Below are 12,208 nucleotides of genomic sequence, written 5' to 3'. Positions count from 1 at the left end.
CTGGTTTATGTGTTGTTCAGGGAGGGTGTTTTGGAGAGAAGGGAGTCATGGGCTTGTGCATGGTGAGATGGAAAAAGTTGAAAGAACAGGATCCTTAGCCAAGTCCTTTTAGCATGAGATTATTTTTGACTCTTCGTCTGTGTCAGTTTGGACTCGAAAATCTCAAAATAGTAGTAGCTTAAACAACATAGCTTTAATGTCTTTAGAAATCCAGCGTTGGGCAGGTATGGTGGCCCTGACGTCACCAGGAACCCCCAGCCCCTTCTAGCTCAGTATTCCCTTGTTCTTTGTGGCCCTCATCCTCATGGTCCAAGATGGCAGCTAGAACTCCAGCCATCACCATTTTGCAGGAAGGAAGCCCCCTTCCACCCAGAGTAGTACACTGTACAACAGGGCCTCAAGTAACATCATTTTGTTCAACATCGTTTCATTATAACATTGATGAGGTGCCATAGGAACTTAACTCTTGTTTCTATCAATTAGCCTGTGGTGAAACTGGTTTTGTTATGTTATTTTGCTTAAAGTTGCAGAACTCATTGACAATGTTAAGTGAGGACTTACTGTACTTCTGTGTACAGCTCACTGGTTAGAACTTAGCCATATGGAAGGGCTGCAGCGGAGACTGGAAATGCAGTCTTCTAGCTGGGTATATTATGCCCAATGAAAAACTCCTACTAAAGATCCCTGTAATGAAAGCTTTAAAATAGTCACTTAATTATTTACTAAATAAAAAGGGGGGGGGTTAAGACATTTAAAAAATTCAAGTATTAAAGGAGAGGGAAAATGCAGTCTCTGATATGCTTATCAGGGAATCAAAATTTCCAGAGAGGCTAGGATATATCATAGTAGTTATTCAATACTTAGAGTTTAGAATCAAAGAGACCTGGATTTGAATCGTGGCTTGGTTTTGTGGGACTTGTTTCCTGTGGAGGGAGGGCCAGAGTATTTGGACTCTATTGCTGAAAAAGGGAAGTAAAAAAAATCTTAAAAGAATCAAATAGCTAATAAAATAAGTTAAGGACACACTAAGCTGAAAGTTTAAGGGAAAGTATATGGGTCCCGAAGTCACTTTTGCTCTGAGTTTCCTATTTGTAGCCTTATTGGGACAAGCAGGGAGAAGTCAAGGCCAAAGCCTGCCCCAGGTGGAGACTCTAACAGAAATTGGGATCCCACCGAACTACAAGCTCAGGTAAGCATAACCTAGAAGACTGCAGAGGTGTGCTCAATGGTGAGGGGGCACAGGACCAAAGGGAAGGAAAAAGTGGACCTGAGAAGTGACGGTCACAGGCGCGGGTTTGCAGCCTGGGTTTGCATTACGTGTTTAGCGTACTTCCAGTTGAGATGTCTGGCAGAAACAAACATAAATCTTCTGGTGGAAAGGACTGTCATCTAGAATCCCCACAAATAATTTTTAGACAATGAGTAGTACATGGCCAAATACCCAAACACGCGTGGAAGTAAACCAGCATGAGCAAGAACCAGCAGAAACACCACCAAAAACAGACCCACAAAGGCTTCAGATGATGAGACTGTCAGTCACAGATTAGATACAAGAGTTTGGAAATAACTGCAGGGAATCCAGAACTAAATAATGGCCTAGCAGATAGGAAAGGAAAAGACCCACGTGGCTGGGCTAAACAGCAAACTAGACACAACTGAAATAAGATCTATGGAACCAGAGATACATCTGAAAAGTAGCAGAGCCAAAAAGAAAAATATGAAAGGTTACAGAGGATAGAGTGAGAAAGTCTAATATTTAATTGGCATTCTAGAATCAGAAGAGAATAGTGCAAAGATATTTAAAGACAATGGTTCCGAATTCCAGGCTGGTGATGAAAGATCAGTAAGTCCAATGAGTCATAAGCAGGATAGGTTTTTTAAAAATGTACACCGAGACTGGGACACATTGCAGTGAAAGGGTCCAGCTGCGCGGTCTTCTGCAACAGATTTCTCTGAAGTTGTTTCTTCTTCTGAAAAATGAGAATGTTGATGGTTCCTCAAAAGATTGACATGTGAGTGCATCACATCTAGAGTGCTCAACAATTGTGCTTATCAGCACACCTACTGGCCCCTTATAGGGTGAGGATGGGGGACCCCAAGTTTGGGGGACGAAAGGGAGGTGAGAACACCTTGCCAAGCAGCAGCCTCATCTGTAAAATGGAGCTCACAGTCCTTACCCCAGATTTGTGCAGAAAATGTGCATCAGGCCCCTTGCCCAGTGCCTGGCATGTAGTGCACTCAACCAAGACGTCTTGGCACAGTGGCATGGAGGCCTGGGAATGGAACTGAACACTGCTTCCCGCCTCTAACATGGAGATGATGGTCTCTACTTTGGGGATGGCTGTGAAGTAAAGGGACATGGTACACTTTAAGTACTTGGCACCAGGTCTGCCACATAAAAAATGAACAAATAGGAATCTCCCTGTGGTTTGAGAGCCTCTTTCCACCTTGCTGATGTCTGTCAATTTCCCTTTCTGAACTCTGGACTCCTGCCAGTTCCACCTCTTTGTTTGCTAGGATCCCCTCCCCAACCTCACTTGAACTTGCAGCCATTTAACAGCTTCAGGAGGAGCTACGTTTTGTCAACAAGCTCTTGGTCCAGCACAGGTGATTGTGGAAAGGGATTAGGACATGGGGTTAGGAGCACAGCTGCATGCACAAATCTGGGCTCTGTAAACAAGTGGTTCATACATCTCAGACCCGACCCTCTCATCTGCAAAGTGAGAACCAAAATTGTACCTACCTCAGGATTTGGGGGAGACTGAATTGATACATGTAAAATGCCTCTCACACCTGGCACGTACTAGGCGCCCAGTAAATGTCAGCACTGTGGAAGAACGCGAATCTAGGACCTCTATCCTTCGCATTAGGAGTCCTAAGGTTCAGCCCCTCAATTCTCAAGTCTTTTCCAGCCTTGAGTTGGCTCAGGAGGCTTATGCTCACCGTTCACTACTTAATAACCCTCCATCCTGGCCTGACATCCCTGCTACCTACCAAAGGCACAAAACCAGCAGGCACACAGCCCAGCATAGGACTCCCTGCCCAGGCGCCCTCCATGTTAGTTTTCTATGGAGTAGGTTTGCTAAGCAGCCAGGCACGCACCAAACGGTAGCCTTAAGGACAGCATGTCCAACTTTGCTGACCACAAGACTTCCTCAGGTACCTGTTACAGAGTCCCAGTCCCTCCGTGGAGTTCTGATTCATTAGGTCTAGGTGGAACCTGGGAGTCTGCATCTTTTAATAAGCACCCCAGTGGAGTCTGACATTAGGGTTGAGAAATACTTCCTCAGGCCATCACTAGAGTTGCAGTTACACCCACCATCTCACACTCCTTCCTCTACCCACAACTGAAACGGACAGGATAGTTTGGCGTAACTAGTTTGCAGTGATTCTAGGTCTGTCACTTTCCATAAACATAAACTATCAAAACCCCAGTGTTTCCCAAAATACCTTCTGAGGTACCGTAGTTCTGTGAGGTGCTGCCCAAAAAAGAGCGGTTCCGTGGTGAAATACTTTGGGAAAATACTGCATTCTGTCTTACCCTCGAAAATTCACATTATGCAATGAAATTCTTTTAATGTTGTCTCGCCCCGCTTCTTTGATCCCTTTTTCCATGCAACACGTATTATGCTAGTTCTGCAGAATATGTTTTCCAGAAACACTTGGATCTGGCAGAGTCTTGAGTTCCCAAAATTTGGCTTCCATCTCTGTTCCTGCCTATGAGCACAGCCTCTGTGGGCCTCACATGGCTTGGACTGGTGCGGTAGCAAGGCTGCCATTCTGGAAAACGAACTGACACAAAAAAGCCACAGATAATTCACTTGGTTGGGTGTTGTTGCTGGTCCATTTGCCAGTCCATGGTTTGCTGACTAAATCTGAGAACAGCATGCGGCCCCTGTAAACCTTCAGCCCAAGTGTTTCCCTCAGAGCAGGGGCCAGGCTCTTATTCCTTTGGCTTGCACCCCACAGTGGTCTCTTCCAAGTCTTTGAAGAGTGGCACCTTGAGATAGTCAAAGGAAAGACCGTCTTCCAATCATAACACAAGTAGAGCCAAAATGAAAAAGAACAAGCCAGCACACCCGAGGCGGGCCCGGCCTGAGCTCCACTGGCTCCAGGTGTCCTTGGCACAGCCCCTGCTGGGCGCTGCTCCTTCAGTCAGCAGGGCAGGCTAGAGCCCCAGGTACTCAGCCAGGAACACGGCGAGGATGCGGCTCAGGTTGTGTACCGTAGGTGGGTGAAGGTTGGCCTCAGAGTCATCAGGCGTGTGCCAGACAGAGGGGAAGGGCATTGCGATGAGGTGGAGCACCGGGACGCCTGCAGGGGCAAGAGGAGACTCAGGTCCGCAGCTGAACCAGGACCCCAGGCCTTGCCCACCCCCAAAAGATACTCTGTCTTGGCACTTAAAGAGCTCTAAACAATGATTTTAAGTGTGCGAGAGTACATGTTAGTTTAAAATATATATCCAGTATTTATACTGTTTTCATAACAGAAACTCAAAACAATGGATTATGGAAAGACCAGAAGAAGGGAAAGATGTCTGATCGTCCTCGTCAGGTATACGTTATTAGGTATACATTATAGTTAACTCTTATAAAGTACTTATTCTTTTCCAGGCCTTAGTCTAAGGCCATACATATCACACACACTTTCTCCTTGTAATAATCCTTTCAGGTGGGTACCATAATTACTGCGATTTTACAGCTGTGGACACTGAGGCACAGAGGCAGGCAGACTTGCCCAAGCCTCCGCCTCTAATAAACAGTCAGGATTTGAACCCAGGCCACCTGTCTCGAGTGTCTGCACTACACTGCGTTCCCATCCTCAGAACACTTTCCTCTGCATTTGTCCACGTTTGCTAAGTACCGGTCACTCCACTAGACAGGAGGCAGGCGGATTATGGCCCATTGCTGTATCCCTGACATCTCACTCAGTACCTGCCTTGGGAAGTGTTTACTGAATGAATCAATAAAGAAGGCATTGTACGAAATGCATATTTGTTTAATGAATAAATTATGGAGTAAAAATTTTAAAAGCAGTTTTTAACACTATATGCCAAGCACTATGTATTTCACATACCTAGTCCTTTCAACTCTGTGATTGTAAGTAGACATATAGATGTGTTTTGTATGAATGCATCCATTTTCCAGAAGAAACGGGCTCAGAGAGGCTAAGTAATTTGCCTTAGGTTAACTGGTGGCTAAGCTGCAGATTCTAGAACCCAGAGCTGTTCAACTCTAAAACCTATGTTCTGAATCCCTCTACCAGATGTCTTCCACCCTGGCCACACATCAGAGTTATCTGGGAGTTTAATAAAAATAACGCAGAGGCCCAAGCTTATGGTTTGATAGGCCTGAAAGGTGACTGGGCATTTTTCGAAACTCCTCAGATGATTCTGCTGGGCTGCCTGGGCCTTGGAAGGCAGGGCTAGAAGAACTCTTCAATCACTGAGGCACAAACAATCGTAGGTCACAGTTCTCCAAAGTGTGTTACGTGCTGGGCACTGGTGCACGAAAGGTCTTTACATTTTGTATGAGCACATTCAATCCCCTCAACAAGATAGGGGCTGACAGGGTCTATTGTTATGCCCATTTTACAGATGAGGAAATTGAGACACAAAGAGGTTAAGCAACTTGCCACCAGACTTCCACCCTGGGAAGAGGCTGGGCCAGGTCCCATCTGTGGCTACCTTGGACCCCTGCCCCCCATTCTTCCACAGCAAGTACCTCGGCGGAGGAAGGGGATGTGGTCGTCTTCCACAGAGCCAAAGGGCTCCCCAGGCTGGAAGTACATCACTTCTTGGGGATGAGACTGTAGCAGGTTCAAACGGTGCAGGCGCTTCTCTGGTGGCGGTAGGAATTAGAGAGCATGGGTCAGCCCCTCAGAGGTCAGAGGTTCCCCTGGCTCACAAATCAGGAGGGCAGGGGGCCTGAAGGTAAGGAACTGGTGATCACCCCCCAACAAAAATGAATGTTGGTTACTCCTTACTGCAGGGGTACCATGTTCCCAGTCTCATTTAATCCCCTTGAGTCTAGGACGTAGACACCCCATTTATCATCACCATTATGCCCACTTTACAGGTAAGAAATTGAGGCTTAGAGATGAAGCCACTTACCCACGTTCACACAGATGATAGGGAGAGCCAGAATTCGAACCCAGGGCTATCTGACCCCAAGCCTCTGTCATCACTATACTGTGGATCTTTCTGTGTTTTGGCCTTTGTTTTAGTGCCTTAGAGAGAGGCTACGAAGGTAGAGGGAAGGCTGGATAACCCCTTAGAGGACAGGTGGCTGCCCCATCATATCCTGCCAGCATCCCGAGCTGGAGCCTGCCTCTACCATCACCCTTACCAATGCTCCTTAGCCGATGGAACCAGCGGGCTGTGCGAGGGAAGTGACTGTAGAAGGTCGGATGGGGGGCTCCCAGGAGATCAAGAAGTATAAAGAGCTCCTAGAGAGAGAGGCCAGGACTGGAGAGGCCAGGTGGGATGCTGCCAACCCTCCCTTACCCCCTCCCTCCCTCGCCAGAACCCAGAGGGGCCCTTGTCTTACAATAGCCTGGATCCTGGTGGGGCCGGGACTGTGGGGTGCAGACTCCATGAGCTGGGCCAGGTGCCGGGAGCCATAGAGAGAGTCCTTGGGTCCCCACTCCTTCAGCGCCTCTTCACCATCCAAGAAGAGCAGCTGCAGGGTCACCGGGGCTGCCTGTGGAAGCTGGTGGTCAGGGCCGGCTCAGTGCGAGCCCTCGCCACGACCCACCCCCATTTCCTGCCCGCTTGCACAGCTGAAAGGGACAAACTAAGTCTCATTCACAGAGCGTGGTGGCCTAGAGTACAGACTCTGAGCCAGCTGCCTGGGTTTCAATCCTGCCTCAGCCACTTCCTGGCCGAGCAGTCACAGGTAAGTCACTTCCTGAAGTATCAGTTTCCTCATGTAGAAATGGGGTTAGTGGGCCAGCCCAGTGGCTCAGGTGGTTGGAGCTAGGTTGCTGGTCGATTCCCACATGGGCCAGTGAGCTGCGCCCTCTACAGCTAAGAGTGTGAACAACGCTGCCGTGAGCAGCCGGTGGCTAGCAGCCAGCGCATGCTGCTGTGGGCTGCTGTGTGCTGCCGTGGGCTGCAGTGTGCTGCCGTGAGTGGCCGGCAGCCAGCGAGAGCTGCCGTGATCTGCTGTGAGCGGCCGACTGACAACTGGCTGGCGACTGACTGCCTCAGCGGGGTGAGCACAAAGCTCGTAACACCAGCATGGGTCAGGGAGCTGGACCCTACACAACTAGACTGAGAAACAACGCTTGAACCAGAGTGGGGGTGAGGGGGAGACAGAAGAAGGGGGGGAAAAGCGGAAAAGGGGGGGTAAGAAATGGGGTTAGTAACAGTTCTATTCACAGGGTAGGATTTGAATCCAGGTCCCAAAACTGCCTGGCATATACTAAATAAGGGTGAAGCTCTGATTATCGGTTACTCTTCAAGCTGGTTTAGAAACAGAGATCCACAAATGAATTAATTATACAAATAGTGAAATGCAGTTGGGACAAATGCTTGCAATAACTATAGGTTCCTGAAAGAACACGGGAAGGGGGTGGGGGATAACCTGGCCTGGGGAGAACGTCTGGTCTCTAAGAAAGGGATGTTTGCACTGAGGATGAGTGGCAGCTGGCCTGGCAAAATGGAGCAGAGGGAAGAGTGTTCCCAGGCAAGGATGGACCAGAGCTGGGGCCAGAGAGGTTTGAGAAGAGGTCTGAGGAGTCAGCAAGGGGTCAGGGAGCTTGGGCTTTGGGACACTGGGGTTTAAACCATGGAAGAAAGGGCCTGAGGAGGGGAGGCGCCGGAGGAGACTTGTGTTTTCATTCATTCATTCATTCATTCCATACATTTTTATTGACATCCTACTTTATGGCAGACAATATTCTGGGCTCAGGGAATAGAGAAGGAAACAAAAGCAGCCAAGTCTCGGCCTAGATGGAACTTATTCTAGCTGGAGAGACACAGATAAATCAACATAAAGCACCATAAATCATGGGATCGTGGCAGGGAGCTATTTTAGGATGGTTGGGAAGGCCTCTTTGAGGTGACGCTGGAGTGGACACCTGAATGAAGGATGTTCAGGATGGGAGCCAGCTAGGAAGATATCTGAGGAAAGCACATTCTAGGCAGAGCAAATAGCAAGTGCAAATGCCCTGAGGTGGGAGTGAATCTTGTGGGTTTGAGATACACGGAGGCGATGGGTGGCTAGAGTGGACTAGAGAGGTAACATTACTCACATCATGGGTCCATGCATGAGGTAGGAGCCATGGGAGGGTTTAGGGCAGAAGAGGGACACGATCTGACATTCAGGAGGTGGAAAGATCCTTGTGGCTTTGCATATGGAATGGAGGCAAGAAGATAAGACCAGGCAAGGGAGAGTGGTGGCTTCAACCAAGGTCATGGCAGCCCCTGCTCTCCATCCCACCCTATCCCTGCTCCTCACCTGATCTTTGGCCTTGCTCAGCTCCTGGTCGAGGGCCTGGGCCAGCTCCAGTAGCAAGGCGCAAGGCACAGCTGAATCCGTGGCCCCCACAAAGGGGGCTGACCCAGATGGAAAGAGCTTTGAGTCATAATGGCAGGCAAGGGTGAGGTGACGGGCAGCTCCTGGGTCCAGTGTGGCCACCACGTTGGCAAAGTCCAGTGGCCCCAGGGGCGTTGAGGCCGTGAAGGGGTCCAGTTCCACATGCCAGCCTGCCATCAGGGCCCGCAAACTGGCCTCCAGGAACTAGTGGCAAGAGAGAGGTGGGAGGGTGGGTGGGAACCGGGCAGGAGGTCGGGAGAAGGGCCAGGTGACCTGAGCCATGCAGAGCAGTCTGGCTGATTCACAAGTCCGAGTTTGGTTTAAATCATTTCTTTGACACTTCTGCTGAGTACCTACCAAGTGCCAGGTGTAGAGCGACCCTGCTTCTTGAGGCCAAGACTAATCACAGCTCACTCTTCAGTAGCACTCACTGTGTGCCAAGCCCTGTTCTAGGAACCCTATGGGATAGGGACTGTCAATGGCTCAATTTACCAATGCGGAAACTGACAGAGCTTAAGAAACTACTCCAAGGTCACACTGCAAGTGGCTGAAGCAGGTTTTGAACTCAGACACTCTTAAAATGACTCTTGATGCTTTCTGGGAGGTAATATAGGGATGTTTCAGCACCAGCTCCGGAGCCAACCTGTCTGGGTTGAAATCCTAGGTACAACATTTACTAGCTGTGGGACTTGGGCAAAATGCCCAACTGCTCTAGTCCTCAGTTTCCCAATCTGCATAATGAATATCACATAGGTACCCACCTCATAAGACTGTTACTTGTGCCTAGCATAGTCAGCTTTCAGTGAGGGCAGTACAGCCTAGTCGTTACTCTAGAGTCAGATTCGCTCCACTCAAAACTTAGTGCTTTGGGATCTTGGGCGGAAAGCCTATTTCCCGTTTCCCAGCGGTCTGCGGAATCAGGTGTGGCCCTTTACCTTTCTGACTTGGAGATTGCCTGGGCTGCCCGGTGTCCGCACAACCAGCAGCGGGCGCAGATAAGTGTTCCAAAGACGCTGTGGGTCAAGTTGCCCCACCACCCTCCGCATTCGGGCTTCGGGGAGGCTTCCGATGAATGGGCCCTTGGGGGGGCGGGGAATGGGGAAGAGAAGAGCAGAGCGTGAGAACAACCCCCATTCCGACGCGACCCCGGACGCCGTCGCCCTCACGAAGCCGGGTTCCTCTTCCTAATCGCAGCCTCCAGCATCGGAGATTTCTAGGATAAATGCTAGACGCAGGAAAAGTCCCTCCGAGCCCATCTGGTCCAGCCCACCCCAATCCTGAAGGGGAAATCGAGGCGCGGCGAAAGGAAGGGACTCTTCCAAATAGTTGACTTTAGGACTAGAACCCAGAACTCCCAGTTTTACTACTCCAGACCCTTCCTCTTAAGGGGGAGCCACTATTACAGAACAAGTCCGAAGCCTCATTCTATTCACAAGGGGCATACGTCTTAATGACCGAAACCGCGGCACCTGCGGCCAGGGCTACACGCTAAAGCCACGTCAACCTGAGACGTTAGGAAAGGGGAGACGGGTAATGAGCGCCCGCGCGGTGGCCGCGCCCCCGCCAGGCCTTACCCGCAGCTCCCGGCCCGTCGGCAGCTCCTCAGTTCGGCGGTGCCAGCCGCTCCAGAGGGTGTAGAACGCGGAGGCCACGGCCAGAGCCAGCAGCAGGGGCAACAGCTGCACCCGCGGTAGCAGGCGGCGACTGGGCGGTAAGGATGGCTCCAAGAGGCCGCGTTCCCCGAGCCGTAGCCGGGACCGCCCGCGGCCCCCGGGACGCATGGCAGCTTCGCCCTGAAACCCGTCCCGGACCGCGGATCGAATTTAGGCCCAGCCAAGTCCCACCCCATAGAATCACCGGACCAATGAATAACAAGAGCGGCTGCACCATTCCACCCTCCCGCGAGCAGTGAAGCCAATGGGGACTTTCGTTCTGAGGACCCGCCTCACTGTCTCCCTGGGGCTTTTGGCGTTGGTTCCACTGAGGGTTGCACAACCCAAAAGGGAGCAAGAAGTAGGCTCCGCCTCAGCGTTGGAGGGGAAGCCTATGAGAAGCGTTTGACAATGGAAAACATTCGACCTAACGGGCCCAGGTCCACGCCCCTCCCGGATGTAGGCAAATGATTGGTTTTGTGGAGTCGGAAAGATCAGTGGACGCGTAAATGAACCGTCTCTGCAGGAAATAGGCGGAGTCTATCCCTGAAGTGAGGAGAGGATTGGCTTCTCGGAGACCACGCCCCCGAAAGGAGGGCCGGCGGGCATTTAGAAACGGCGTGTCCTTTCTCGCAACCTGGACTGTTCCACAACAAAATGATTTGAGTCGGGCCCTCCCTCTCTCTTTTTCTCTCCATTGTTGTGAACATCTGTCCTGTATAGTCCTGAATGGCCCTGAATCACTAAGCAAGGCTTTTACCCCAGCGCAGCGCAAGGCTGGCGGGGGTTGCTATGGCAATAACAGAGCACGCCCCCACAGCTAGTTGGGTTTGCGCAGGCGCCCACGGAAGTGGGCCACAGGAAGCGGAAGTCCCGCCTCTCTCGCGTTTTCTCTTCGGAAGCAGAGGCAGCGCGGAGGAAACCGGAGTGATCCGAAAGCGCGGCGCCTGCCACCATGTGAGGCCGGGCGAGGCTTAAGCGGCGGGCGTGGGGTGGAAGGTGCAAATTTGGTCACTGACGGGTGGGGAGAACGGAGGGCTGAGGCAGAGATTTTTAGGGGTAAAGTGGCGTACTTTTCCTGTGTTGAGTTTGAGAACGGGCGTGGGGCCTTTGACCCAGGATCGGTTCGGGAGAGGGAACAGCTTTATCAGATAATGGGCTGGGAGCTTTCCAAGTAGTTTTAAGGGGAAACGATTTTACGAAAAAGAACTTGGGAGAGGGGAGTGCGGACTTGTAGGAACAACGGTTAGAGGTGAGGGACTCCCCGGATAATTAGAGCTGGAGACGGTTGGCCTTCCGACCTAACTCGCAACTTGACGGATAACGAGTCACAGGAATGATTGTACTTTATCCAGGAAGCAATTACTTACCAAGTGCTCACTTAATTATTTATTAAGTGTATCAGGCACCGCTTTAGATACATGAGATATACCAGTGAATACCCCTCTCCAAGAAAAGTCCCCACCTGCAGCTCCTGGGGTGGGAAGAGGTGGATAATTAACGTAATGATAATAAACAGGGAAAGTATAGTGTGTTAGGTGAGCAGGGCTGTGAATAAATAAACAGTAGAGCAGGGTAAAAACAATGGGGCGTGCCAATTTTGAGAGACAGTAACTAATAACTAGCACAGGACGACACATTGAGAAGGCAGCACTTGAGTAAAGAAAGTGAGAGCTCGGACCACAGAGATAACTGGGGAGGCATCCAGGCAGCGGGAAAAGCAAATGCAGAGGCCCAAGATAAAAGTCTGCCTCATGCCTTAAAGGGCCACCCAGAACGCTACTGTGACTGGAACTAAGAGAGAGAGAGACGTAGGGTACCGTAAAAAACTTTGGATTTTACTTTTTTTTTTTTTTTAATTTTATTGGGAAACTGTTTTTCCAGGACCCGTCAGCTCCAAGTCAAGTCGTTTTCAGTCTAGTTGTGGAGGGCACAGCTCACAGTCGCCCATGTGGGAATCCAACCGGCGACCCTGGTTAGAGCACTGTGCTCTAACCAACTGAGCCAACCGGCCGC

The 12,208-nt window shown here is 50.5% G+C and overlaps 2 protein-coding genes across 6 annotated transcripts in view; one reads left to right on the top strand and one right to left on the bottom strand.

The window, feature by feature from the left end:
- SNRPD2 (small nuclear ribonucleoprotein D2 polypeptide) overlaps window positions 1-12,208 on the top strand; it is a 30,133-nt gene that overhangs the window by 13,814 nt on the left and 4,111 nt on the right. The window contains exon 1 of one of the 3 annotated variants that reach the window (XM_081032219.1): window positions 1,039-1,189. The exons of 1 other annotated variant lie outside the window; for it this stretch is intronic. In XM_081032219.1, the coding sequence (XP_080888345.1) occupies window positions 1,053-1,189 (137 nt within the window). In that variant the 5' untranslated portion in view covers window positions 1,039-1,052. Of the gene's footprint in view, window positions 1-1,038; window positions 1,190-11,057; window positions 11,150-12,208 lie in introns of those variants that run through there. One more of the 3 variants, XM_081032220.1, reaches the window with a different exon arrangement.
- QPCTL (glutaminyl-peptide cyclotransferase like) lies at window positions 1,736-10,922 on the bottom strand. 3 transcript variants are annotated; one of them, XR_013992183.1, is made up of 8 exons: window positions 10,115-10,922; window positions 9,476-9,619; window positions 8,463-8,744; window positions 6,549-6,701; window positions 6,348-6,447; window positions 5,724-5,840; window positions 3,451-4,314; window positions 1,736-1,970 (listed from the first exon to the last, which is right to left on the bottom strand). XR_013992183.1 is itself a non-coding variant. In XM_081032217.1 (7 exons), the coding sequence occupies exons 1-7, from the start codon at window positions 10,319-10,321 to the stop codon at window positions 4,169-4,171; spliced, it is 1,158 nt and encodes a 385-aa protein (XP_080888343.1). In that variant the 5' UTR covers window positions 10,322-10,922; the 3' UTR covers window positions 1,736-4,168. The 3 variants fall into 3 exon arrangements, 2 of the variants coding, with proteins under 2 accessions (XP_080888343.1, XP_080888344.1); XM_081032217.1 differs by having other exon boundaries at window positions 1,736-4,314; window positions 6,549-6,710; XM_081032218.1 differs by having other exon boundaries at window positions 1,736-4,314.

Source organism: Rhinolophus hipposideros (genome assembly GCF_964194185.1).
Source record: "Rhinolophus hipposideros genome assembly, chromosome: 21".
Lineage (NCBI taxonomy): Eukaryota > Metazoa > Chordata > Mammalia > Chiroptera > Rhinolophidae > Rhinolophus > Rhinolophus hipposideros.
Note: the sequence above shows the minus strand (reverse complement) of the source record. Positions and strands in the feature narration are given on the sequence as shown.

What these genes read in the sequence shown, in the direction of transcription:
- QPCTL (XM_081032217.1), bottom strand. Translation starts at nt 10,321, where the DNA reads ATGCGTCCCGGGGGCCGCGGGCGGTCCCGGCTACGGCTCGGGGAACGC. An exon ending in CGACGGGCCGGGAGCTGCGG is followed by an intron (nt 9,620 to 10,114) that starts GTAAGGCCTGGC and finishes CGCCCCCCCAAG; the next exon opens with GGCCCATTCATCGGAAGCCT. An exon ending in GCAATCTCCAAGTCAGAAAG is followed by an intron (nt 8,745 to 9,475) that starts GTAAAGGGCCAC and finishes TCTTGCCACTAG; the next exon opens with TTCCTGGAGGCCAGTTTGCG.